The 22,346-nt window shown below is 30.3% G+C and overlaps 1 protein-coding gene across 1 annotated transcript in view; it reads right to left on the reverse strand.

Annotated features, from left to right (window-relative positions):
* LOC135948654 (uncharacterized) overlaps nucleotides 1-22,346 on the reverse strand; it is a 210,233-nt gene that overhangs the window by 33,462 nt on the left and 154,425 nt on the right. Inside the window, exon 7 of the mRNA XM_065498027.1 lies at nucleotides 16,623-16,679. Coding sequence (XP_065354099.1) covers nucleotides 16,623-16,679 — 57 coding nt within the window. The remainder of the gene's footprint in view (nucleotides 1-16,622; nucleotides 16,680-22,346) is intronic.

Raw genomic sequence — 22,346 nt, forward strand, 5'->3', positions numbered from 1 at the left:
CTTTGATGTAAATTTCGGTATTTATAGAGCCCTAACTGCCGCAACTGCATTTTGCTTGCCATACCAAGAACTTTTTGGGAAAATTTTCTGCTTTTGGGTTCTAAATTTTTCTACATCAGCAACATAAAAATATTGACCCGGAAGCTGAGAAAAATTTTTCAGAACATACGTTTCGTCATCCATTATGCAGCAGGTTTATTTATACCCTACACTACCATTATGGGGAGGGTATAATGCGTTTGTGCAGATGTTTGTAACGGCCAAAAATACTAGTCTAATAAAGTATACCGATCGACTTACAATAACATTCTGAGTCGATTAAACGATGTCCGTCCGTCCGTCTGGCTGGCTGGTTGGCTGCCTATGTAAACCTTGTGCGCAGAGTACAGTTCGCAATTTTGAAGATATTTCGATAAAATTTGGTACATAATATTTTTTCGGCCCAAGGACCAATCCTATTGAAACTGGCTGAAATCGGTCCATTATTTCACCTAGCCCCCATACAAATATCCTTCTGAAATTGGACTTTATCGGTCATAAATGTTTAATTTATAATGTATAACCACAAATTCCGCTCCAAATAAGTTTCATATACACAAAATTCATATCACCAAATTTTGTTACGATCGGTCCATAATTAGTCATAGATCCCATAGAGACCCGCTTCCGAAAATCACTTTAACGTACATAAATCGCTTAAAAATGTTGGTATACACACACATATAAATCACTCGACCTAAGTTGTGATAGGTCCATAATTGGTCATAGCTCCCATATAAGGCCCACTTTCGGAAATCACTCAAAAATATAAATTATTGAAATTTTAAAAGAAAAATGTTTTTGATCTTTTACTTAGTGTAGGGTATTATATGGTCGGGCATCACCTACCACACTTTCTTACTTGTTTTTGTATAAAATTTGACTACAATTTCCGGGCTCAGTATTTGGCCTCTATGTTTTTAAACCTGCATTGGTTTTAACTTTTCATACCAAATACGGATGTATTGGGAGCTCTTTTGAAAACGCTTTCCGTTTGTGCGTCTGTATGATGAAATCAACTTTCCGTAGCCCCCAAATAACTTACAAACTTGGCTGAGATATAAGGGACAAACAGGGACAACCTCGATTTTTTATCTATATCTTGATTACTAAGACAATATGAATATATAGTGATAGATATTTCCAAGTGCATTGCAAAGATAAGGCTATATTAATTTGGACCTACAATGGGTCAAAATCTGGAAAATATTTTTTAAGCCGAATTTTTTTTTACTATATTTTTTTCACTAATAAATTAAATTTTTTTTTTTTAAATTAAAAAAAAAATTGGAAAAAAATTTAAAAATAAAACAATTTAGAAAAAAAAATTCTTTAAAAATTTTGAAAAAAAAAATTAATTTTGTTTCCAAATAAATATTTAAAATTTGTATTTTAAAGTATAATTTGGTGAAGGGTGTATAAGATTCGGCACAGCCGAATATAGCACTCTTACTTGTTTTTAATTGAAAAGGTTCATTGATGTTGCTGACACATTTGTAACCCATAGTGCCCGCTATTAGTAATGTTTTCGCTTGTTCTGCAACTACAACGACTACTTTGAGAAATCAGCACGCTTTTGCATTGAAGGATTTTTATTTGCCATTTCTACCTTCTCTTCCACTTCTTATTACCCATCTCCCAACAACAACAACAACATCATATCACCAAGACTTTAACATAACGAACCAGTAAAGAAAGAAAAAAACCAACAACTAACTGCAACAACAAATTTTACAACTACTTCTACTACAGTGGCAATCTTTTTAGATAAAAATTAGCTAAAAGCTTTCTCACGTGCTGCATGCAGCAGCAGGGTATTAAACGTCTATAAAATAAAATGAAGAGAAGCAAATGAAAAACAGAAAAAAACAACATACAAAAATTGCTGGCAAAGGAGTGCAATTTAAATGCAAGTCATTACATTCAAATGTTCGACGACTACTATGAGTACAAAAAGGAACGTTCGTTTAGCAGTTACCAACAACTTTACTGCTGGTACTTTTACATTGTGTTGTTGTTTTTTTTTTTTAATTTTCCCAACAAAAAACTACTGCAGCAATTGCAGCTACTAAAAGATTCTTGGTGAATTCATAGCCAAAACAGTAAGAGCTGAGAGGGTGTAGCAACCAACAACCTGCAATCATTATTATATGTTGCAAGTGTTTAATGGTATGAGCGAGTGAGTGAAAGAGTGAATGAGTGTATAAATGCAAGTGTGTAACGGAGTGTTGCTAGTGAATTAAATTTTTAATGTTTTAAATTGACTTTTTGCAGTAAATATAAAATTCATTATAATAGTAGTAGTTGATGTTGTTGTACTCATTGTGGTTGTAGTATTTGAAGTTGTTGCTTTAATATTTATTTTATTTTTTTTTTTGTTTTACAGCCATTGTTGTTTTTGTAGTATTTGTTCCATATGCATTTTGGTTGCATAAAACAGTGAGGGTTTGTTTGTTTTTTTTTTTTATTTTTATTTATTTTCATTTCCTTTTTTTATATTCGTTGTTCTTAATTTAAAGATTTTTTGACGGTTTTTTATTTGCTTTTTTGTGCTTTATGTATAAAAAACAACAACACAAATACAAACCATCAGAAAAACAAAAATAACTTTGAGCCCTTGCACTTTTTCTGTGTACAAGTAGTAGTGAGCTTTATTTTATTTTCTATTTGACTTGGTTCGAGGACAATCACCTTTAGTAATAGTGATGACAACTCTTGGCAAGCAAATCAAAGTTTTTTTTTAAATTTTATTTTTAATAAATTAAAAATTTGAAAACTGTAAACAAAAGCTTAAAATGTTTTTAGGCAAACATAAAGTAATTGGGTTTTTTTGGGAGACTTGAATTAATAATTTAATTATATATTTGAATAAGGAGTGAGATCGAAAAAGACTTAACACACGTTTTTCCTTAAAACTTTTAACGCAAGTATCAAGTTACCTTTTAAAACTATTTCAGTTATTATGTTTAATGTCAAGTTCAACAAAACCCAACTTGATCCTATTACAAGTAAGAAAGTATGGTCGGTCAAGCCCGAACATATATGTAATACCCTACACTAAGTAAAAGAGCAAAAACATTTTTCTTTTAAAATTTCAATAATTTATATTTTTGAGTGATTTTCGGAAGTGGGCCTTATTTGGGGGCTATGACAAATTATGGACCGATCACCATGAAATTAGGTCGTGTGATTTATGTGTATATTAAAGTTAACTATGTTGAATTTTGTGTGTATACCAACATTTTTAAGCGATTTATGCACGTTAAAGTGATTTTTGGAAGCGGGTCTATATGGGAGCTATGACTAATTATGGACCGATCGTAACACAAATTGGTGACATGCATTTTGCATATATATAAAACTTATTTGGAGCGGAATTTGTGGAGATACATATATATATTAAACATTTATGACAGATAAAGTCCAATTTCGGAAGGACATTTGTATGGGGGCTAGGTGAAATAATGGACCGATTTCAGCCAGTTTCAATAGGCTTGGTCCCTGGGCCGAAAAAATAATATGTACCAAATTTGATCGAAATATCTTGCGACCTGTACTCTGCGCACAAGGTTTACATGGACAGCCAGCCGACCAGCCAGCCAGCCAAACGGACGGACGGGCATCGTTTAATCGACTCAGAAAGTGATTCTAAGTTGATCGGTATACTTTAAGGAGGGTGTTAAACAGGGTTCCCTCCCCACTATGGTGGTGTAGGGTACAAAAAGTTGGCCAAACATTCAAAGGTCTGCCGTCAAACTGATTCCAATGTTATTAAACAGTATCGGGAGAACTTGTCCGTTGATAGAAAACCTGGTTCAGGTAGAAGGAATGGTATTTATGATGTTTCTAAAGCCAATAAATAGAAAGCATTTTCAAAAGAGCTCCCAACACATCCGGTAGGAAAGCAGTCCGGTTAGCTCAGTACTCGGACTATTTTGTACGAAAAGTTAAAGCCAGTACAGGTTTAAAACTCTGCTACAAATTAAGAGGCCAAAGACAAAAAATATACCTGCTGCTTAATGGATGACGAAACGAACGTAACGAACATTTTTCGCAGCTTCCGGGTCAATATTTTTATATTGCTGATGCTCGAGGGAATGAGGTAGAAAAGTTTTGGACCCAAAAGCAGAAAATTTTCGCAAAAACTTTTTGGTTGCGGCAAAAGAAGTCAAACATTTGTTACAAAGGCCTCTATAAATACAGAAATTTGCATCAAGGAATGTTTACAAAAGAAGTTGCTTCCATTCATAAGACTTCTTAATGTGTCCACTAATTTTTGGCCTGATTTGACATCCTGTCACTATGGTAAGCAAGGAGTTGAGTGGTACAAGAACAATAATGAGGTATTTGTACCAAGAGAGGTAAATCCTCCAAACTGCCTGGAACTAAGGCCAGTGGATAGATACTGGGTTCTTGTTAAAAGAGAATTGAAGAGCACAAAAAAGGTGTCCAAAAGTGTGGTAGGTTTTAAACGGAAATGGAATAAAGTGACAGAAAGCTCAATAAAAACCTGAATGGAAGGGTATTCGAAAAAGGTTCATAAATTCTCCACTATTGATTAGAACTATAAAAATATTTTTTTTTGTAAATTGTAATGATAATTTCAATCAAATAAAAAAAATCAAAACTGTAAGTTTAGTGGTTTCATTTTTATTAACATATACAATGTATGATAAGATTTTTTCGATCTCAGTCCTTATTCTAAGTAAATTAATGTCCTTCTGTCTGTCCAAAATACACAACCGAAAATAATGATATTCGCATAAATATATTTGTAATTGTCCTAAGTAGTTTGGTATTTGGTCAGTAAAGTCAAAGAAGCGTATTTAAGATTCGGTAACAGTTCTAACCAACTATTTACGACTCAAACGCTCTGTAAAAATCAGAATATTTTTTTCAAATAAAATAATTTGTTAAAAGTAAAGTAATATTTGTGTTAACAGTAGTATTTGGATAACAAATTATTGGAAATTGAATTTTTCTTGACAGTTCTAAAAGAGGTAATTAATTATGGGATATTGACGTAATGCTCTCACTTAGCCTTAATAATTGGTAAAAACTTAAGATGACATTTCTACAAAATTACATTAAAAAGTCTTCAAAGTGAAACTCGCTTTTTCTAAAAAAAAGCGCTGAATGACAAAATTGTGACTTTTGGTTTATTGAAAAACGCTAAATCTAGTGCCGGTTCTAACTTGTTTGACATTCTGATCACTGCGAGAGAAAATTTAACATATTCATTAATTCTTAATTTTTCGAACTTTAGGAGCCGAATTTAGCCGAACTTTAGGAACCCGTGGAAATCAAACCAACTTTTCAAATCTCATAAGGGATTGGCTTGTCAGCTGATCTACTTTCAGTTTTAAATAATTGAGGCTGAAATATATTGCTACACTGTGTAAGTGATCTAACTAAGAAAGTTAAATAATGGTGCCGCAAAAAATATTTTTCTGATCTCAACAAGCGACGAATCGTTGAGAAATGCATAATAATTGCAAAACAAGTACAAATCCTAGAAAAGCTTTTGAATATGATAATAAGTAAATAAATAGTTTGTGACCTTTGGCCTTCAATATCCAGGTTAAGTGACTTTTAACCTCTTATTTAAAACAAGAAGTAATTTTTGTTAATTTCATTAAGCTCTCTGTCAAATATTTTTGAGTCATTTTCATACAAATTTTCAAGTGAATCAGAAGCACTATTTGACACTATTCTAATTTAAAACGTTCAGTTTTGACCTTCATACCGGTTATTCGTCTTGACAATCTAAGTATTTACTCTTTTAACAACACTAGTAACCCAACTCCCATTTTTTTTGCATAATTACCACAACAATTTTTGTGCAAATAAAGAGAGGAAACAAATAAAGAAAGAAAAAAAAAACACTGAATAAGAAAGAAGAAAAGGCATAAGACTATAGAAGAAGAAACTTTAACAGCATACACTCACATTGTCAGGAACAGTACAATGGAACCAACTCATAAATGCACACATCCACTACAGCATACATACATATAGATTAAGGCGGCCACTTTTTGTGTGGAGGAAATATAAGTTATCAATGTTTTCAACTACTGTGAAAGTTTAGATTGTTTGCTCAAATGCATCAAAGTATAAAACTGTTATTTTTTAAGGACTTTCACACTTCTCTGATACAGCATTGAAAGCTCCTTGCAAAGACCTTTCATATGATACCAAAATTTCATCTGTTTTCTTTGCGAGAATATGAAAAAAATCATAACAATTTTTAAATATTGACACAAGGATAACAATGTTGAGAAGCTAAAACAGAGTAAACTTTCATATTAGTTGGAAATATCGACACTTTTTTATTTTTTTCCTTTACAAAAGGAGCCACCCTAATACATATATACATATATGAATATAATCACACATGCAGAGTAAGTTCACAATAAAAGTCAGTCAGAATTGAAGTTGGAACTGAAATTACTTGCAGTGGTATTGTTGTATGTAAGCAATATGTGTTTTTATTTCTTTCTTTCTTTTATTTTATATTTTTTTTGCAATTGTAGTAATTGTTATTCTTGTTAGTAGATAAATAATGTATAAGCACAGTGTAACGACTGAATTTTAATTGCATTGAATGTAATTTGTTTAAGTAATTCACACCAGGAATCTGGTTTTTATTTGAAGTAACAATTAAATACAACAAAACAACAGGTGGAAATGGGAGATCAGTGGGATTTTATTGTAAATTAAGTTAAGATAAAGTTAATCATTATTAAGCTCAAATAAATAGAAAACAATTTAGAATTTTAAATAGTAAGTAGAGTTTTTACAACTAAAATGTCAGCAACAACAAATTAACACTTTGCCATTGCAACTATTTTAAGGACTAACTTGCATTTTATCCCTGGCAATATAAGAAATACAGAGAGGGGTAGATAAAAAAACTCATTAAGTGTCTTATATGATATGTGTAAATAACTTTAAATAAAACTGATAGTTTTTGAATAAAATTTATTACTTTTATTTTAAACAACTATAAAAAGGGGAGTCTTTATTGCTACAATATTTTGCATAATTTGTTGCCACAACAATTAACCCCTAAAATAAGTGGAAAACAATCGGGGCACTGTACTTTAAAGTCATAAACGTATGCATATCTGTAAATATAGTATCTGTGTATTTTTATTTCTAGTTAACTTGTGTTCTTTTACCAAACAATAAGAAGTGTCTCTTGTTTATACTTCTTCTCTATATATTCTAGATATTTGTTTGTTTGTTTCATTTCGTTTCTTCTATAATTTTTGCTCCATTTTTTGTCACAATGTCTTCTCTAACAATAGAAGTTGAAGTTTAAAAATAAAACAACAAATACAGAAAAAGACAGCAGCAACAGCAAAATAAAACTAACGACACAAACAAACAAAACATATCAACTGAATGAAAACTCCCATATAAAATTTATATTTTTGTTTCACAAACATACAAACAGCAGCAGCGGTAGCAGCAGGGAAAATCAAGAAAACTGCAACATTGCAAACAATAAAATAATAATGCACACATACTCAAATGAATACATACATTTACATTGCCACATATATTGTTATCTGTAGGTGTGTTTGTGTAGAAACAATTGTAGATGGTTGATGTTGCTGCTGATGGTGATGGTATGAGCCAGAGAAATTGTTAAGTTGCCAAAGACAATTTTTTTAATTGTGCAGCTCAAAAAAAACATCTATGTTGTATGAAGTATGTGAAATTTAAACTAAAGGGTGTTTTTTTTAACACAAATAGTTTTCAGATATCTTAACTTTTTCTACTGTTTTGTTTCTCATACCCAAGTGATCATTCAGAATTGAAACCACAGAGCCATGTGAGGCTTTCACAATCCGTTGCACTTTCAATCTCCCATCGGCCAATACTATATCGTGAATTTTTTTTAAATTGTTTCGGGTGCAGAAACCTCAACTAAGGAGTGAGATCGTAAAGATCTTAACATACATAAATGTTAATAAAAAAGAAACCACTAAACCTACAATTTTGATTTTTTTTTATTATTTTTATAGTTCTAATCAATAGGGATGAAATTATGATCTTTTTCCGGAAACCCATCCATTAAGGTTTTTATACAGATTTCTGTCACTTTGTTCGAATAGGTAGTCCATCTCCGTTTAAAATCGAAAATACTTTTGGACACCTTTTTTGTGCTCTTCTATTCTCTATTAAAACTGGCCTTAGCTCCAAGCAGTTTGGAGGATTTGCTTCTCTTGGTACAAATAACACATTATTGTTCTTGTACCACTCAAGACCTTGCTTACCTTAGTAACGGGATGCCAAATCAGGTAAAAATAAGTGCACACATTAAGAAGTCTTATGAATTGTAAAGCTTCCTTGGTGTAAAGATTCCTTTGTGTAAATATCGTTAATTATAGAGCCTTTTGTAACAAATGTTTGGCTTTTTTTGTGGCAAAAACTTTTTGGGAAAATTTTCTGCTTTTGGGTCCTAAACATTTCTACAACATTCCCTCGAGCATCAGCAACATAAAAATATTAACCCAGAAGCTAAGACAAATTTTCCTGAGCATACGTTTCATCATCCATTATGCAGCATGTATATTTTTTTTTATAAAATTTGACTTCAATTTCCGTGCTCTGTCTTTGGCCTCTAAATTTTAGCAGCATTTCTATCAGGAACTTTTTGAGCCTTGTATGTTTTTAAACCTGCTTTAACTTTTCGTATCAAATAGTCCCAGTACTGAGCAAACCGGACTGGATGTGTTGGGAGCTATTTTGAAAAGGCTTTCTATTTATTGGCTTTAGAAACATCATGTGGATCATTGCTTCTACATGAACCAGGTTTTCTATCAACAAACAAGTTCTCTCGATACTGTTTAATAACATGGCAATCAGTTTAAAGGCAGACCTTTGATGGTTTGGCGATGTTTTTGTAGGACCAAGTTGGGTTTTGTTGAAAATATTTAATAAGTTTAGTACGCACTTTTTTTCTTGTCACTCATTTTAATCAGATTAACAACAAATGAATATAATTCGCATTAAACATAATAACTGACATGCTTTACAAAGGATTAATAGTTTTAAGGAAAAACACGTGTTAATGTTTTTTCGATCTCATTCCTTAGGCGTTAATCAGTTTAATTCAGTTAACCAATTGTTTACCATTGAAATTGATGGTGCATTTTGGCAGGACTCAACTGACAGATGCCTGCTGTCAGGAGCAATATTGTCCTTTCAGTTAATAGGCGGGAAATTAAAAAAAGTCGCGGACATATCAATTTGCAATGGTTAATTAATGCCAGAACATTTTAATGCCAACTTTGACACAATGTAGCTCATCTAGTATTGCAACAGATTAGTTACCGATTAAATTTGTAGATCCTACTCTATATTTTAATAATAAAAACAGCAGTAATTTAGAAGAATTTTTCAAAATCTAGGACAGTTTGTCAAGATTCTTTGTCAAATAGAAACAAAATTATAAGAAATGTCCTAAAACAAACACCCATTCATGCATATGAAACAAACAGGCGACTGTAAAACAGTAACAAAACAACAACAATAGAAAAAAAAAACAACAAATAAAAATAAAAAAACAAATAAATTCTAAAGCACATGGTTATTGTAATTGCATACACAAACACACAAACAAGTATATAAATAAATAAAATAAATGTAAACAATCAGAGAATTAGAAAAAGAGTACAAAAAAAAGAGAATAACTGTTTGCCTGTATGAGAGTCTGTGTGTGAACAAGCAAAGTGTTTAAGTGTGCAGTTAATGTGGGTGTACAATTGTGATTGTTATTATTTATGTGCAAGTGTCAGTAAGGACCCACCAGTGTTAGGAGACTGTCCCTAACTAGTGAATTTACCTGACATTTGGGGAGACAACTAGTTACATAACTATATACGTAACTAGTTATTTTAACACGCGTATGTCTTATCGATTAATTTTGGACGGTTAACTGTTAGAAAAATTTGAAATTGCCGATTTTCAAATAACAAATAAACCGATTAATTTGTGTCGATTAACCGATTAAAAATAATTGACTTTTTTGAAAACTATATGAAAGATTATAGAACAGCGCATATTTTGTATTACTCAGTTCATAAAACACAGATTTTGAGTTATGACGTTGTTGCAGCAAATAGGCGATATGTTTACAAAAATGATATCAAATACCTTATTTGCTGTTTTTTTATGTTTTTGTACACAAAATTCGTTGTTGTATTTTCAATTTAAAATGAAAATAGAAATTATTCGGTTAATCGAATAATTTTAAATTAACCGAATAAATCTAAACCTCGATTAATTATTTGCTCGATTAACCGATTAAACCAGAGACCCGATTAATTGAATACACTACTAGCTATCTAACTGGTTACTTGATTTTAACATGTACGGCTGCTAATTCATCTCAAATAGTCAGTTAAAAAGACATCTCATAGACAGTCCAATTTCTTTTACTGCTTCCGACAGCTTACTTCAGGTGGATAGTACACAATAAACTTTTAAAGAGACTACATTCTAGGTTATTTAGAGTCACTAAAGTGAAAATTGACTTGACACTCGAAAACAGAAAATAAACTGTATGAGAATTATATCAACACAATTTGTATGAAACCAGTTTGTACGACTTACTCACCAAAAAGAGCAGTACAAATTAAACGTTTAGAGACACTTAAGTAGAATACCAGAAATATAGTATGAAATTGACTTCTCTCTGCACTACTTGGAGCTCATACGTGGCAAATGACCCAATATATATAAATTGCAGTTAGCCAAGTGATGAGACATTAGTCACAATTTTTGTCTGTAAGGGATACATGGAATACTTGCTTAACTGCTGGGTGTGAGTGAAAAGTTGTGTTTATGTGTTGGTCTAAAAGTATGAATGACAAAAATTGTATGCAATAAATTATAAAATATAACATGATGTATGACAGAGATAAACTTTCTCGCAAATATTGTCAAATTAACACACTTACATAAACTATAAAATAAAAAAAATAAACAAAGACACTAAATTCCCCAGCATACATGGTAACAACTATGTATAATGTTATAAAGCACAAAAACCAACAAATGAGCTAAATAATACTGTTATTTTTTTTTCTCCAAACAACAAACTAAAGCACTTAACACAGCAGCTTCCCACACACAAACACTGCTGCTCCTCAACTTCCTTTACAATTAAAATAAATGTATTCAATTTTGTATATATGGAAGCAAGTATGTGTATATGTTGTTGAGTGTATGTATTGTTTGTTTGTGTGGTAAAATAAATATTAAATAAATTTTTTTCTTTACAATCAAGAAGACAGACAAAAAAAAGCTTTTCAATCTCAACACTTCATAATGGACTGTGGCCAACCAGCCAGGCCAATATCAATAACAATGTTGTTTGTCTGACTGTCATGCAGTTGTGTTCATAAATTTTAAACTCCTTCAGTTCTTGTTTCTTTCATTCTTTTGTATCTACAAGATAAATTAGTTTTAATTCACTCTCTCTCTCATTTTTTCTTTACATTTATTTTATGAACAATTTATGACAATATTTTTCAGTGAAAATAAATTAAAGCAACAGACGACAATAATATGTTTTAATAAATAATAAGAAAATGGCAAGACAAACAAAAACATGCACAAACTCACTCACTCATTCACTCGTGCGTATACTTTATTTATGTTTGTGCGACAGCAATTAAAATAAAATTCATCATACGCTCCCAGTGTGTGTCTTGTAATTTATTATTTGGTTATTAATTTTAAATTTGCCTGTAAGTGTAAGTGTGCGTGTTTGTGTGTGTGTAATAAATATTAAATATTTGTTCAATATGTTTCATTAATGGAATATATATTATCAAATTAATTAACTAAAAATAAGTTGTTTATTTGCTTAAATTTTATGTAGACATTGGATTATAAATAACAAATTAATTTAAATGTTTGTGAAATTTACACATTGCAAATAACACTAATTTTAGAAATTTATTGCAAATTAGCAAATTTTGAAAATATAGAAAATTACATACTACTTAATTATGCTTATTTGCGACAAAAAGGACATAACTCAGTTTCATGTAAAATGGATTTGAATATTTATAGCAAGTTTGGTTAACGCCACTTCAGCTCGACTATTCTGATCTGTTTAAACTAGGGATTTTTAAAGGGTATCCCAAAATGTATAAAAGATTTGAGTAAAACTCAGATTTTTATCATTGGGGGACATCGGGCAAATGGGCTATACAGCTTTGCTGTCACAGACGCGCTCTTATGTAGACATTTTTCATTTGATGGAAGCGTGGTTGATTTTTTGACATAGACCTTTGACCTTTGATTTTAAATAACCCCATAAAACTAAATCTAATTGTGTTAAAGCACACGATATACATATAAGGCAAATTCTGATCACCGAAACTAGATAAGGAGTGAGATCGAAAAAACCTTAACACACGTTTTTCCTTTTGATTATTTATCAAGTTACATTTGAAAACTATGCCACTTATTATGTTTAATGTCAATGATGTTCATTTGATGTCAATCTGATTAAAATGAGTGACGAGAAAAAAGTGTGTATTAAAATAATTAAATATTTTTAACAAAACCCAGTTGGCCAGACCATAAAGGTTTGCCGTCAAACTGACTCCAATATTATTAAACTGTATCGGGAGAACTTAACCGTAAAAGGAATGGCCCATGGCATTTTCCAAAAGAGCTCCCAACACATACGGTAGGAAAGTAGTGAGGTTAGCTCAGTACTCTGACTATTTGGTACGAAAAGTTAAAGTCAATACAAGTTTAAAAACATACAAGGCTCAAATATATCCTGCTACAAATTTGGAGGCCAAAGACAGAGCACGGAAATTGAAGTCAAATTTTATAAAAAACAAGTAAGAGAGCTATATTCGGCTGTGCTGAATCTTATATACCCTTCACCAAATTATACTTCAAAATAAAAAATTTTAATATTTTTAGGTGAACAAAATTTTTTTTTTTTCAGTTTTTTTAATTTTTTGGAAAAAAAATTTTCAACAAAAAATTTTAAATTTTAAAATTTTTTTTTTGTGAAAAAAAAAATTCGGGTTAAAATTTTTTTTTTCCGATTTTGACCTTTGTATACGTCGTTGCAAAGGTCTTTGAAATATCTATCATTAGATATCCATATTGTCTATATTAATGACTTAGTAATCCAGATATAGGTCAAAAATAGGTAAAAAATCGAGGTTGTCCTGGTTTTTTCCTCATATCTCAGCCATTTGTGGACCGATTTTGCTGATTTTAAATACCAAACTTCTCGAAAGCATGCCTTACAGAATTATTGAAGATTTGTATCCCGAAGATATCAGGGGTCTTCAGAAAATTGATTTCAACAGACAAACAGATGGACATGGCTTAATCGACTCCGCTATCTATAAGGATCCAGAATATGTATACTTTATAGGGTCGAAAATGAAAAATGTAGAAATTACAAACGGAATGACAAACTTATATATTCCCTTCTCACGAATGTGAAGGGCATAAAAATATACATGCTGCATAATGCATGACGAAACGTATGTTTTTGAAAATTTTGTCGCAGATTCCGATTCAATATTTTTATGTTACTGATGCTCTAGGGAATGTTGGCGAAAAGTTTAGGACCCAAAAGCAGAAAATTGTCCCAAAAAGTTTTTGCTATGGAAGGAAAATGCAGTTGCGGCAAAAGAAGCCAAACATTTGTTACAAAGGGCTCTATAAATACCGAAATTTACATCAAGAAATGTTTACAAAAGAGGATGCTTCCACTCATAAGACTTCTTAATGTGTCCAGTTATTTTTGGCCTGATTTGGCAACCTGTCATTATGGTACGAGGAGAGGAAAATGCTCCAAACAGCCTGGAGCTAAGGCCAGTGGAGAGATATTGCACTCTTGTTAAAAGAAAAATGTGTCCAAAAGTGTGGTAGACTTTAAACGGTGAGGGACTATCTGTTCGAACAGGAAAATGTTCATAAATTCATCACTATTGATTAGAACTATATAAATAATATTTTTTGTAAGTTGTAATAATAATTTCAATCAAATAAAAAAAATCAAAACTCTAGGTTTAGTAGTGGTTTCTTTTTTAGTAATATTTATCTCACTCCTTAGTACATGACAGAGTTAACTAATTGTTTATGCCATATGTTTTCCACACCAATATCATCCACTTTGGAAATAAATCTGTAATCATGACATGATATCGATCACCAGTAACTGTCACAGCTTGTACAACAACATTTTCAAAGAATCACACAGTGACATTATGCCTATTAACAAAGCTAGTGTTGGAAATATGATTCATTGTTTAGGATGAGGTCGACAAACTCCATTTATACCAATTCTAAACTATCAGTTGTCAAATTGATTTGTTATTGATAGCACCGACCGACAAATAGTGAAAAAAATCGTTAGACACGAACCGGATGATATGTCTGAAACTATAAATATAATGGAGAAAAACTGTGTTTTCAGTTTTTCATTTCGTGATCCTGTGTCCTTTTTTAAGGACTTCAAAGTTTCAAGGAAGTACATTTTTCAAAAAATATTTAAAAATACTCCTGCTACAATGACAAATTGTATGTCAAAAGAACATCAAACTACAGGTCGCAGGTTTAAAGATAACTCAACAAAATTTGGCACAAACCTTTATATTGCCCCAATGACAAAGACTATTAAATTTGGTTAGAATCAGCCCATTATTTATCCTAGCCCCCCTACAATTGGCCTATTTGAAAATAGTTAAGCTCTCATAAATATCTTAAATATAAACATATTCAAACCAAATTCAGCACAATTATGTTTTATGTAAGCCAAACTCTCACGACCAAATTTCGTGACGATCGGCCAACAATATTCCATAGTTCCCATATAAGCAACATTTTCGCAACAAAATTCAACACAAATATGTTTCATATATTCGCAATTTATCCCAAAAAATTTTGTGACGATTTGTCCATAATTAGCCATAGCTCCCATATAAGGCCCACTACCAAAAATGTGTGTATTCAAATAAGATTCAACACAAATAAGTTTCATATCAAAAGAAAACTCTTTATAATCATATACCCGGTGTAGGGTATTATAAGGTCGGGCTTGCCTGACTATACCATTTTACTTGTTTATTAAAAAGTCTTCTTCGTTGCGTAAAAGGATGAAATTTTGGCATGTGTTATTCAAAATTTGGATCTTTAACTCACTATTTTTTTAAAAAAAATTATTGGAAATCTAAAAGGATATTCAAGGATTAAAATTTGAAAGCACATTTTTGACATCTTTTGATCCTTACAGGATAAAATAAAAATAATACGAAATATTTTAGAACTCTTCTTGATCATTTGACACCAAATTTGACATAGTAGGATGATCAGAAAACAGGATCACGAAATGAAAAACTGAAAACGCAGTTTTTCTCCATTTAATTTATTGTTTCAGACGTATATCATCCGGTTCGTGTTTAATATTGAGTGTCGTACTGTGTAGCAAGTTAAACTATTGCGTGAATTAATTCCTTGATGAATCACTCGAGTTTAAATATATGTAGTTGAATAAAGATTGCATTTTAAATTTGTCACATCATGCAACAAAATACCTTTACCTTTTCTAGCTTTTCTTTTGCAAATATCAAATAAACTTGACATAAACAAAAACGAAAGAAATATTTTAACTTGTTAGTTCCCTTAAACTAATTAAAGCATTTCACAGCATTAAAACCATCTCACAAATATTTTGACTTGCTACAAAGCACTTTAAATCATCTAATTGTTTCTATTAAGAAATAATTATAGAAAAAAAAGAAAATAAAATCATTTAAATGAACGACAAAATGTCAAATACAAGCACAACAGCAGGTGGTGTTCACTAGCGTTATTATCAATTTGCATACATTTAATTCAATATATAGTTTTAAAATAATTATTCAACTATTATGCAAACTATTTGCGTTCTTAGTTTTAAAATAAATACTACATATTTACTTTAGTTTTGCTCAAGTTATGCAAAATGGTGTGCAACTGCACATGAGTTCAGCATACACTTTTATACGTACGTACATACGTACGTATACTTAATTTGAATTTAATATTATTTATTCCTCATGCGTACGCTAGTACGTACGTTCGCACGCTAATAAGATGTTGTAGTATACATTTTTATGCAAAAAAAAAAAAGTTCAATATCTGTGTGTGTACAAGTGTATACTAAGTGCGTTCGTTGTTCCCATGCTGCAAATAAAGTTTCATTTTAATGCACAAGATTCCATAGGAACAACGACAGCAATAGCAACATCGACAGCAATACAATACATACTTATAAAACTAAATTATGCATTAATATCTTCATTATAAAATACACACTCATGGTACACACTTTTTTAAATACACACACATATGTAGATATATTTAATAAAAAAGCATAGCATACACTTGGGTGTCTGGGTGATCTGCACACTCATACATGTTTGTATGTGATTTTTCATATGTCTATGTATGTGTTTATATACTTATACCTACATAAATATAAATTTAAAATACAAGTCGACTTAATATGTCTTTTTTTTTTGGTTTTTAGTCTCTCTTACCTCTTCATGTTCCCTTTGAAATTTTTCCTTTTTACGCATTGCTTCTTGTACTTTTAGCTGTAAATATAATTTTTAGAATAGTAAAAAAGAAAACAAACGAAAAATGAGAATGAGTATGTTTGTATGCGAGTAAGAGCATGAGAAATATAAGTATAATAATAAGTAATGATAACATTTTTTTTAAGGAAGAAATAACAAAAATTCAATTATAAATACTTATGACACTCGATATAGTCTTTTGAGTATAAGATACAGAGTTTTGAAGGAATGATTTTATTTATTTAAGGAATTTATATACAAATCGAAATGTTGAATCTTTTTTTTTCTAAAAAAAAAGTATTTTTTTCTAAAAAAAAGTAGTTTTTTCTAAAAAAAGTAGTTTTTTCTTAAAAAAAGTAGTTATTTCCAGTGTTTAAAAATCTACGATAACTAACAAATTTTTAACTGTTGCTACAACTACTGCTTCAAAAAAGTGTATGTAGCGGTAGCAGTAGCATTTGTCTTTTTTCGTTTTCTTATTTTTTTAAAACTACTGCTACCTTCAAAATATAAAACTCTTAACAGAGCAGTAGTAATAAAACATGAATTGTAAATGGAGTAGTAGCATAAAAATACAAATCATTGCTACTGCTCTATATCGAGTTTTAATTTTTAATGTAGCAGTAAAGTAGCAGTTGATGCAGCAGTTAAGGTAGCAATAAAAATAGTCAAAAAGAAAATCTTCAGTCATAACACCAAAATTGACAGAATTAAACACTGTGTGTTGTTTTTGTTTTGAGAGAGTTTGAAAGAATTATTCGTTTTTATTCGTCTCAGATGTTCGTGTTGCTAACAGAAAGATCGTGTTTTCTGTGTGTATAACAAAAAAGCCGAACTTTTGTTTACAACACGACCAACTTACACAAATATACATTCTCAACAACAACACATAATATACTTTTTTGGCTGAAGATTTTTATTTTTGACTTATTTTATTGCTATCTCAACTGCTACTTAGCTACTACTTAACTGCTACTTCTTCTACTACCTCAACTGCTACTTCTATTACTACTAAATTTTAAAAGTAGCAGAATTAATAAAAAACTAATGACTGCTACATCAAAACTTTTTCTTTTTTAAGGTAGCAATAGACAATAAATTACTCTGCTACTTTTACATTTTTCTTTTATTAGTACTACTAAACTACTGCTACCAAAATGTGAAGGTAGCAGTAGTAGTAGTAATTATTGACTCCGAGTTTTTATTAATTTTTTAACTACTTGTAGTCTAGTTTTTTAAACACTGGTTATTTCTAAAAAAAAGTTTTTTTTAAAAAAAAAAAGGTTTTTTTCTAAAAAAGTAGTTTTTTCTAAAAAAGTAGTTTTTTCTAAAAAAAAGTATTTTTTTCTAAAAAAAAGTATTTTTTTCTAAAAAAAAGTAGTTTTTTCTTAAAAAAAGTATTTTTTTCTAAAAAAAAGAAAAAAACACTACTTTTTTACAAAAGTACTCAAAGCATTTAACAATAAAAAAGTTTTGGTAAAAAAATTAGTTTTTTGTAAAAAAGTAACTTGTAAAAAAGTAAATTTTTTACAAAAAAAATTATAAAACAAAATGTTTCTATTTTCACTACAATCAACATTTCAAAAACGAAAGAATGCACAGAGAAAACCGATTCGTATTGGCAACCGAATTTGTTGCCTATCGAATGATTCTGCCTTGGTGTCCGAATTTTACAGTTGTGGCTACAAAATTTTAGAAAGGGTAATAATAGTTTGGTTGCTTCAACTGAAATTCTTCCTTATTAGCTGATTTTCTATTGCTAGAACCGAAAAATTCTATGTGTGCAACAACTTCCTTTGTCAATACGAATCTGTTTTCTCTGTGTAGTATTAATCAAAATCCATGTTGAATTCCATGTTTGAATTTAAAGCAAATAGCATTTCTGTATCAAATAATTAACTACCAATCATTCCTTTAAAACTCTGAGAAAGTATGCAAATGTTTAGTTATAAATTTCTATTAAAATTTATGTTGCAACAAACAAAAAAAGGAAATGTTAAGAGAAAAGTATACAAAATTTTAAAATCACTTGAGTACCATTATGACACCCGCACACAACTGAAATGTATACTTAATTAAAATAAACTTTTACTTAAAATTCAAAATATACAAAAAATAAAACCCAGAAAAATACCAACAGAAAATGAAAGAAATATTTTAGCAAGTAGTGGGTTTTACACCAAAATGCATGGCCAACGTTAAACAAGTTTTTCTTTTTGTTTGTTTGTTTGTAAGGCTTACAATCTTTGTGGTGGCAAAAAGATGACGATAGTTGGGCAAAACGCTTAAGACTTTTTAATTTTTATTTGTATGTGTGCAAGGTTTTTTAGGTTAATTTGTAATACAGATGCTGTTGCTGGGTTGGTGTGCTGCAACATTAACAAAAACAACAACAACATGACGACGACGATGTTGATGATGATATGCAAGAAAAGTAGTCACAAAGTAGTGTAAGTATACTTATAGTTTGGTTATTGCATTTAAATGATAAGGCATTTTCAAACAAACGACAAAAAACCTATACTTAAGTTACAGCAACAGCAGCAACGACACAAGTGTAAAACAATTTACAAAGTGCGGTGTATACAAATACAAAACAACTTAGACACTTGTACTCGAACATGCAACAAGAAGACACTACTAACAAAAGGAGAAAACTAAAACACACGAAAAGAAAACAGGACGACTAGAGATTGAAACACTACAAATTACACCCACCTATAAACATTCTTCTAAATACAGCCAGACAGACAGGAAACTATTCTAAATATAAACAAGTGTGTGTATGTACATTCTAACAAACACTTGCAAGCATATAGTGCAAAAAAAAAACAGGGCAATTTAAGTACAGGAATATACAACATCATGCAGCACACAGATACACACTCAAAATCATAATAACTTCAAACAAACCCATAAAAAACAACACAACACTAAAACTAAACAAAGTAAGGAGAGCAAAAAAAATCCTAAAAGAAACTAAAACACAACTATACAACAGCAACGACAACAAAAAATATGGTAAAAAACACTTTTAAAATTGGGAACAACAAGAAAAGTGTCAAAAACTTTTAGCAAACATTTACATACAAAACGTGCAACATCACGAGCCACTACTAACAACAACAACAAAAAAAAGCATGGGAGAAAAAAGCCATGAAGAAGCAATAGCAGCATCATCAAGTAATAGCGGCAGATGTGACAAAAACATACCAAATTGTAACATACAACATCTTAAATATACGGGACATGCAGTATTTAAAAGGCTAAAGAAATTATTATATAGTTTTTTTTTTTGTTTGTTTATTTAGTTTAAAACTAACATAAACGAACCGAACCTACTAGGAACTGAAGCTTGTGTGTCTGTCACGTTGTTTTTAAAAGAGTAGAGGGACAGAGAGGCAGTTGGACTCACAAAAAAAATCTTAAATTTCTATGAAGAGGAAATGCATATATTTTGTATGAGATACTAAAGATTCACTATGGGCTAAAAAAGTCAAATTCAGAATTAACACATTTGTTAGGAGGTCCCAGAAAATATGGCTACAAATTATAGAAACGATAAATAACACTCTTAGGAATACCAATGCTTGAAATATATTTTGAACTGAAACGAACTGAAAACGAATTCGAACGAAATTTACGAAAACTTCTTAAGAAACCGATAGAAGATACAACCCAAATGTTAATTTTCAAATTTCTTTACCCCCTGTCTATACTTGACAAATATTCATCTTAACAATAAATGACATTTGTTGTCCAGACAAAGTTGTCTAACATCCTGTCTATACCTGATGAATTTTTGTCATGATAAACGTCAAAATGGTTGTCAAGATAAAAAATTATCATGTATAGTCACCATTTATTAGTATTATTGCTTCGTTATGACAAAATTGTTAGCTCAGACAACTTCGTCTTGACAACAAACGTCATTAATTGTTATGATAAATATTTCTCAAGTATAGACAGGCAAAAGCACTAACAATTTTATCATAACGAAGCAATAATACTAATAAATGGAGACTATACCTGATAATTTTTTATCTAGACAACCATTTTAAAGTTTATCATGATAAAAATTTATCAGGTATAACCAGGGGCTTAGTTTACATTGTTACAGTTTAACATTAGGTTTATTTGTAAATTATTTAGACAAATGGAAAAGAAGAATTTGTAGAGTTCTTACAAATCAGCTATTAAAGTTCTGACCATTGCTGAAAATTTAGTTCTGCAACCTATAGTGCAGCTAAAATTGAGTACAATTGCCTCCTGTACATACAGCCCATCAAAAGCCCTAACAAAAAGTATCAACGTTGAAAATTTGACTTCACGACACATAAAAACAAACATACAAGCATTTTTAACAGAATGTTTAAGCATGATTTGACACAAACATGTCAACAGCAACAATAGTACAGCTGGCAACAACAACTACATGTAACAATAGCAAAATTTAAAACTTCTTGTGTTGTTTTAAATTTGGCTACGGATTTTAAAGAAGAAAAAAATGGAAATGTCATCGCTGATTCCCTAAACAGACAGTTTATGGAAACAATTTAAAACACCTAAAAGTATGCCATGATTTATTAAAAATACGTTGGAGTTAATTAATTAATAGTTAAATGTATAGTTTCTTAATTTTTTTAAATAATTACTTAGGGACTCGTTTTATAAAACGAAACGACAAACGTTAAAATAAAATTCTATGGAAATTATTCAAATTTCAAATCATTTTCGCAGAATTCTTCATGCAAATTTCTTACGCTTCCAAACGTTTCGTTTTATGGCTTCAAATAATGGGATTTTGAAAAGAAATGTTCAAAACAATTGATGCACGAGTTAGAAAAAAAATAAAAAATGCACATACATATGGCAGTATATCAATTGAAACGCACTAAGAAATTTTATAGAATTTAAATTAATTTTTCATTTCATAGTAAATCAATTACAAAATGCTATATTACAATATGTTCTTCACCTTAATCAAAACATTTCTCAGAAGATATTTAACGATTTTAAAATAAGATTTCAAATAAATTTTACTTCAAAATACTGGTTTGAGATTATGAAATGTTAAAATAATTAAAATGTAAACTTTCTGCTCAATAACAAACAAAAATTTAATTTCATCACCTGTGTTTTAACAATTTTTTTTTATAAACACAACCATAAACAACAAAAAAAACCCATCAAACAACCACATGAAACAAAAATATATTTAAAAGACAAGTATTTTTTTCTACTTTGAACAAAAATTAAAACAAAAAATATTAAAAGAACTTCAATATAAAGACAAAAAATAAATTAAAAAAAAAGAAAAACAAAAAGCATTTAACCAAGACATTTAAAACATATACACACTCATACAAAGAGGCATCTCTGCAAGTCCGCCACATTTCAACTTCCCATTTTGCTTTTTAAATACAAAAAAAAGATGAACAAATTGTGTATCATGTCTTTGCTGTAGGTCGACGACAACAAGAAGATATATATTTTTTGAAGTTTAAGAAAAACTTTTTTTTCTTGCTCCTCCTTGTAGCCAGCAAAGCAAAGTGACATTGCAACAACCTAAAACACACATAGACTGACACAAAACACATACTCTTAAACATACACATGTAGTCTCTAAAAGAAAATATGTACATACATGCTGGAGACAAGCAAACAAACAAACAAGAAAAAAAC

The sequence above is a fragment of the Calliphora vicina genome, chromosome 1 (assembly GCF_958450345.1).
Source record: "Calliphora vicina chromosome 1, idCalVici1.1, whole genome shotgun sequence".
NCBI lineage: Eukaryota > Metazoa > Arthropoda > Insecta > Diptera > Calliphoridae > Calliphora > Calliphora vicina.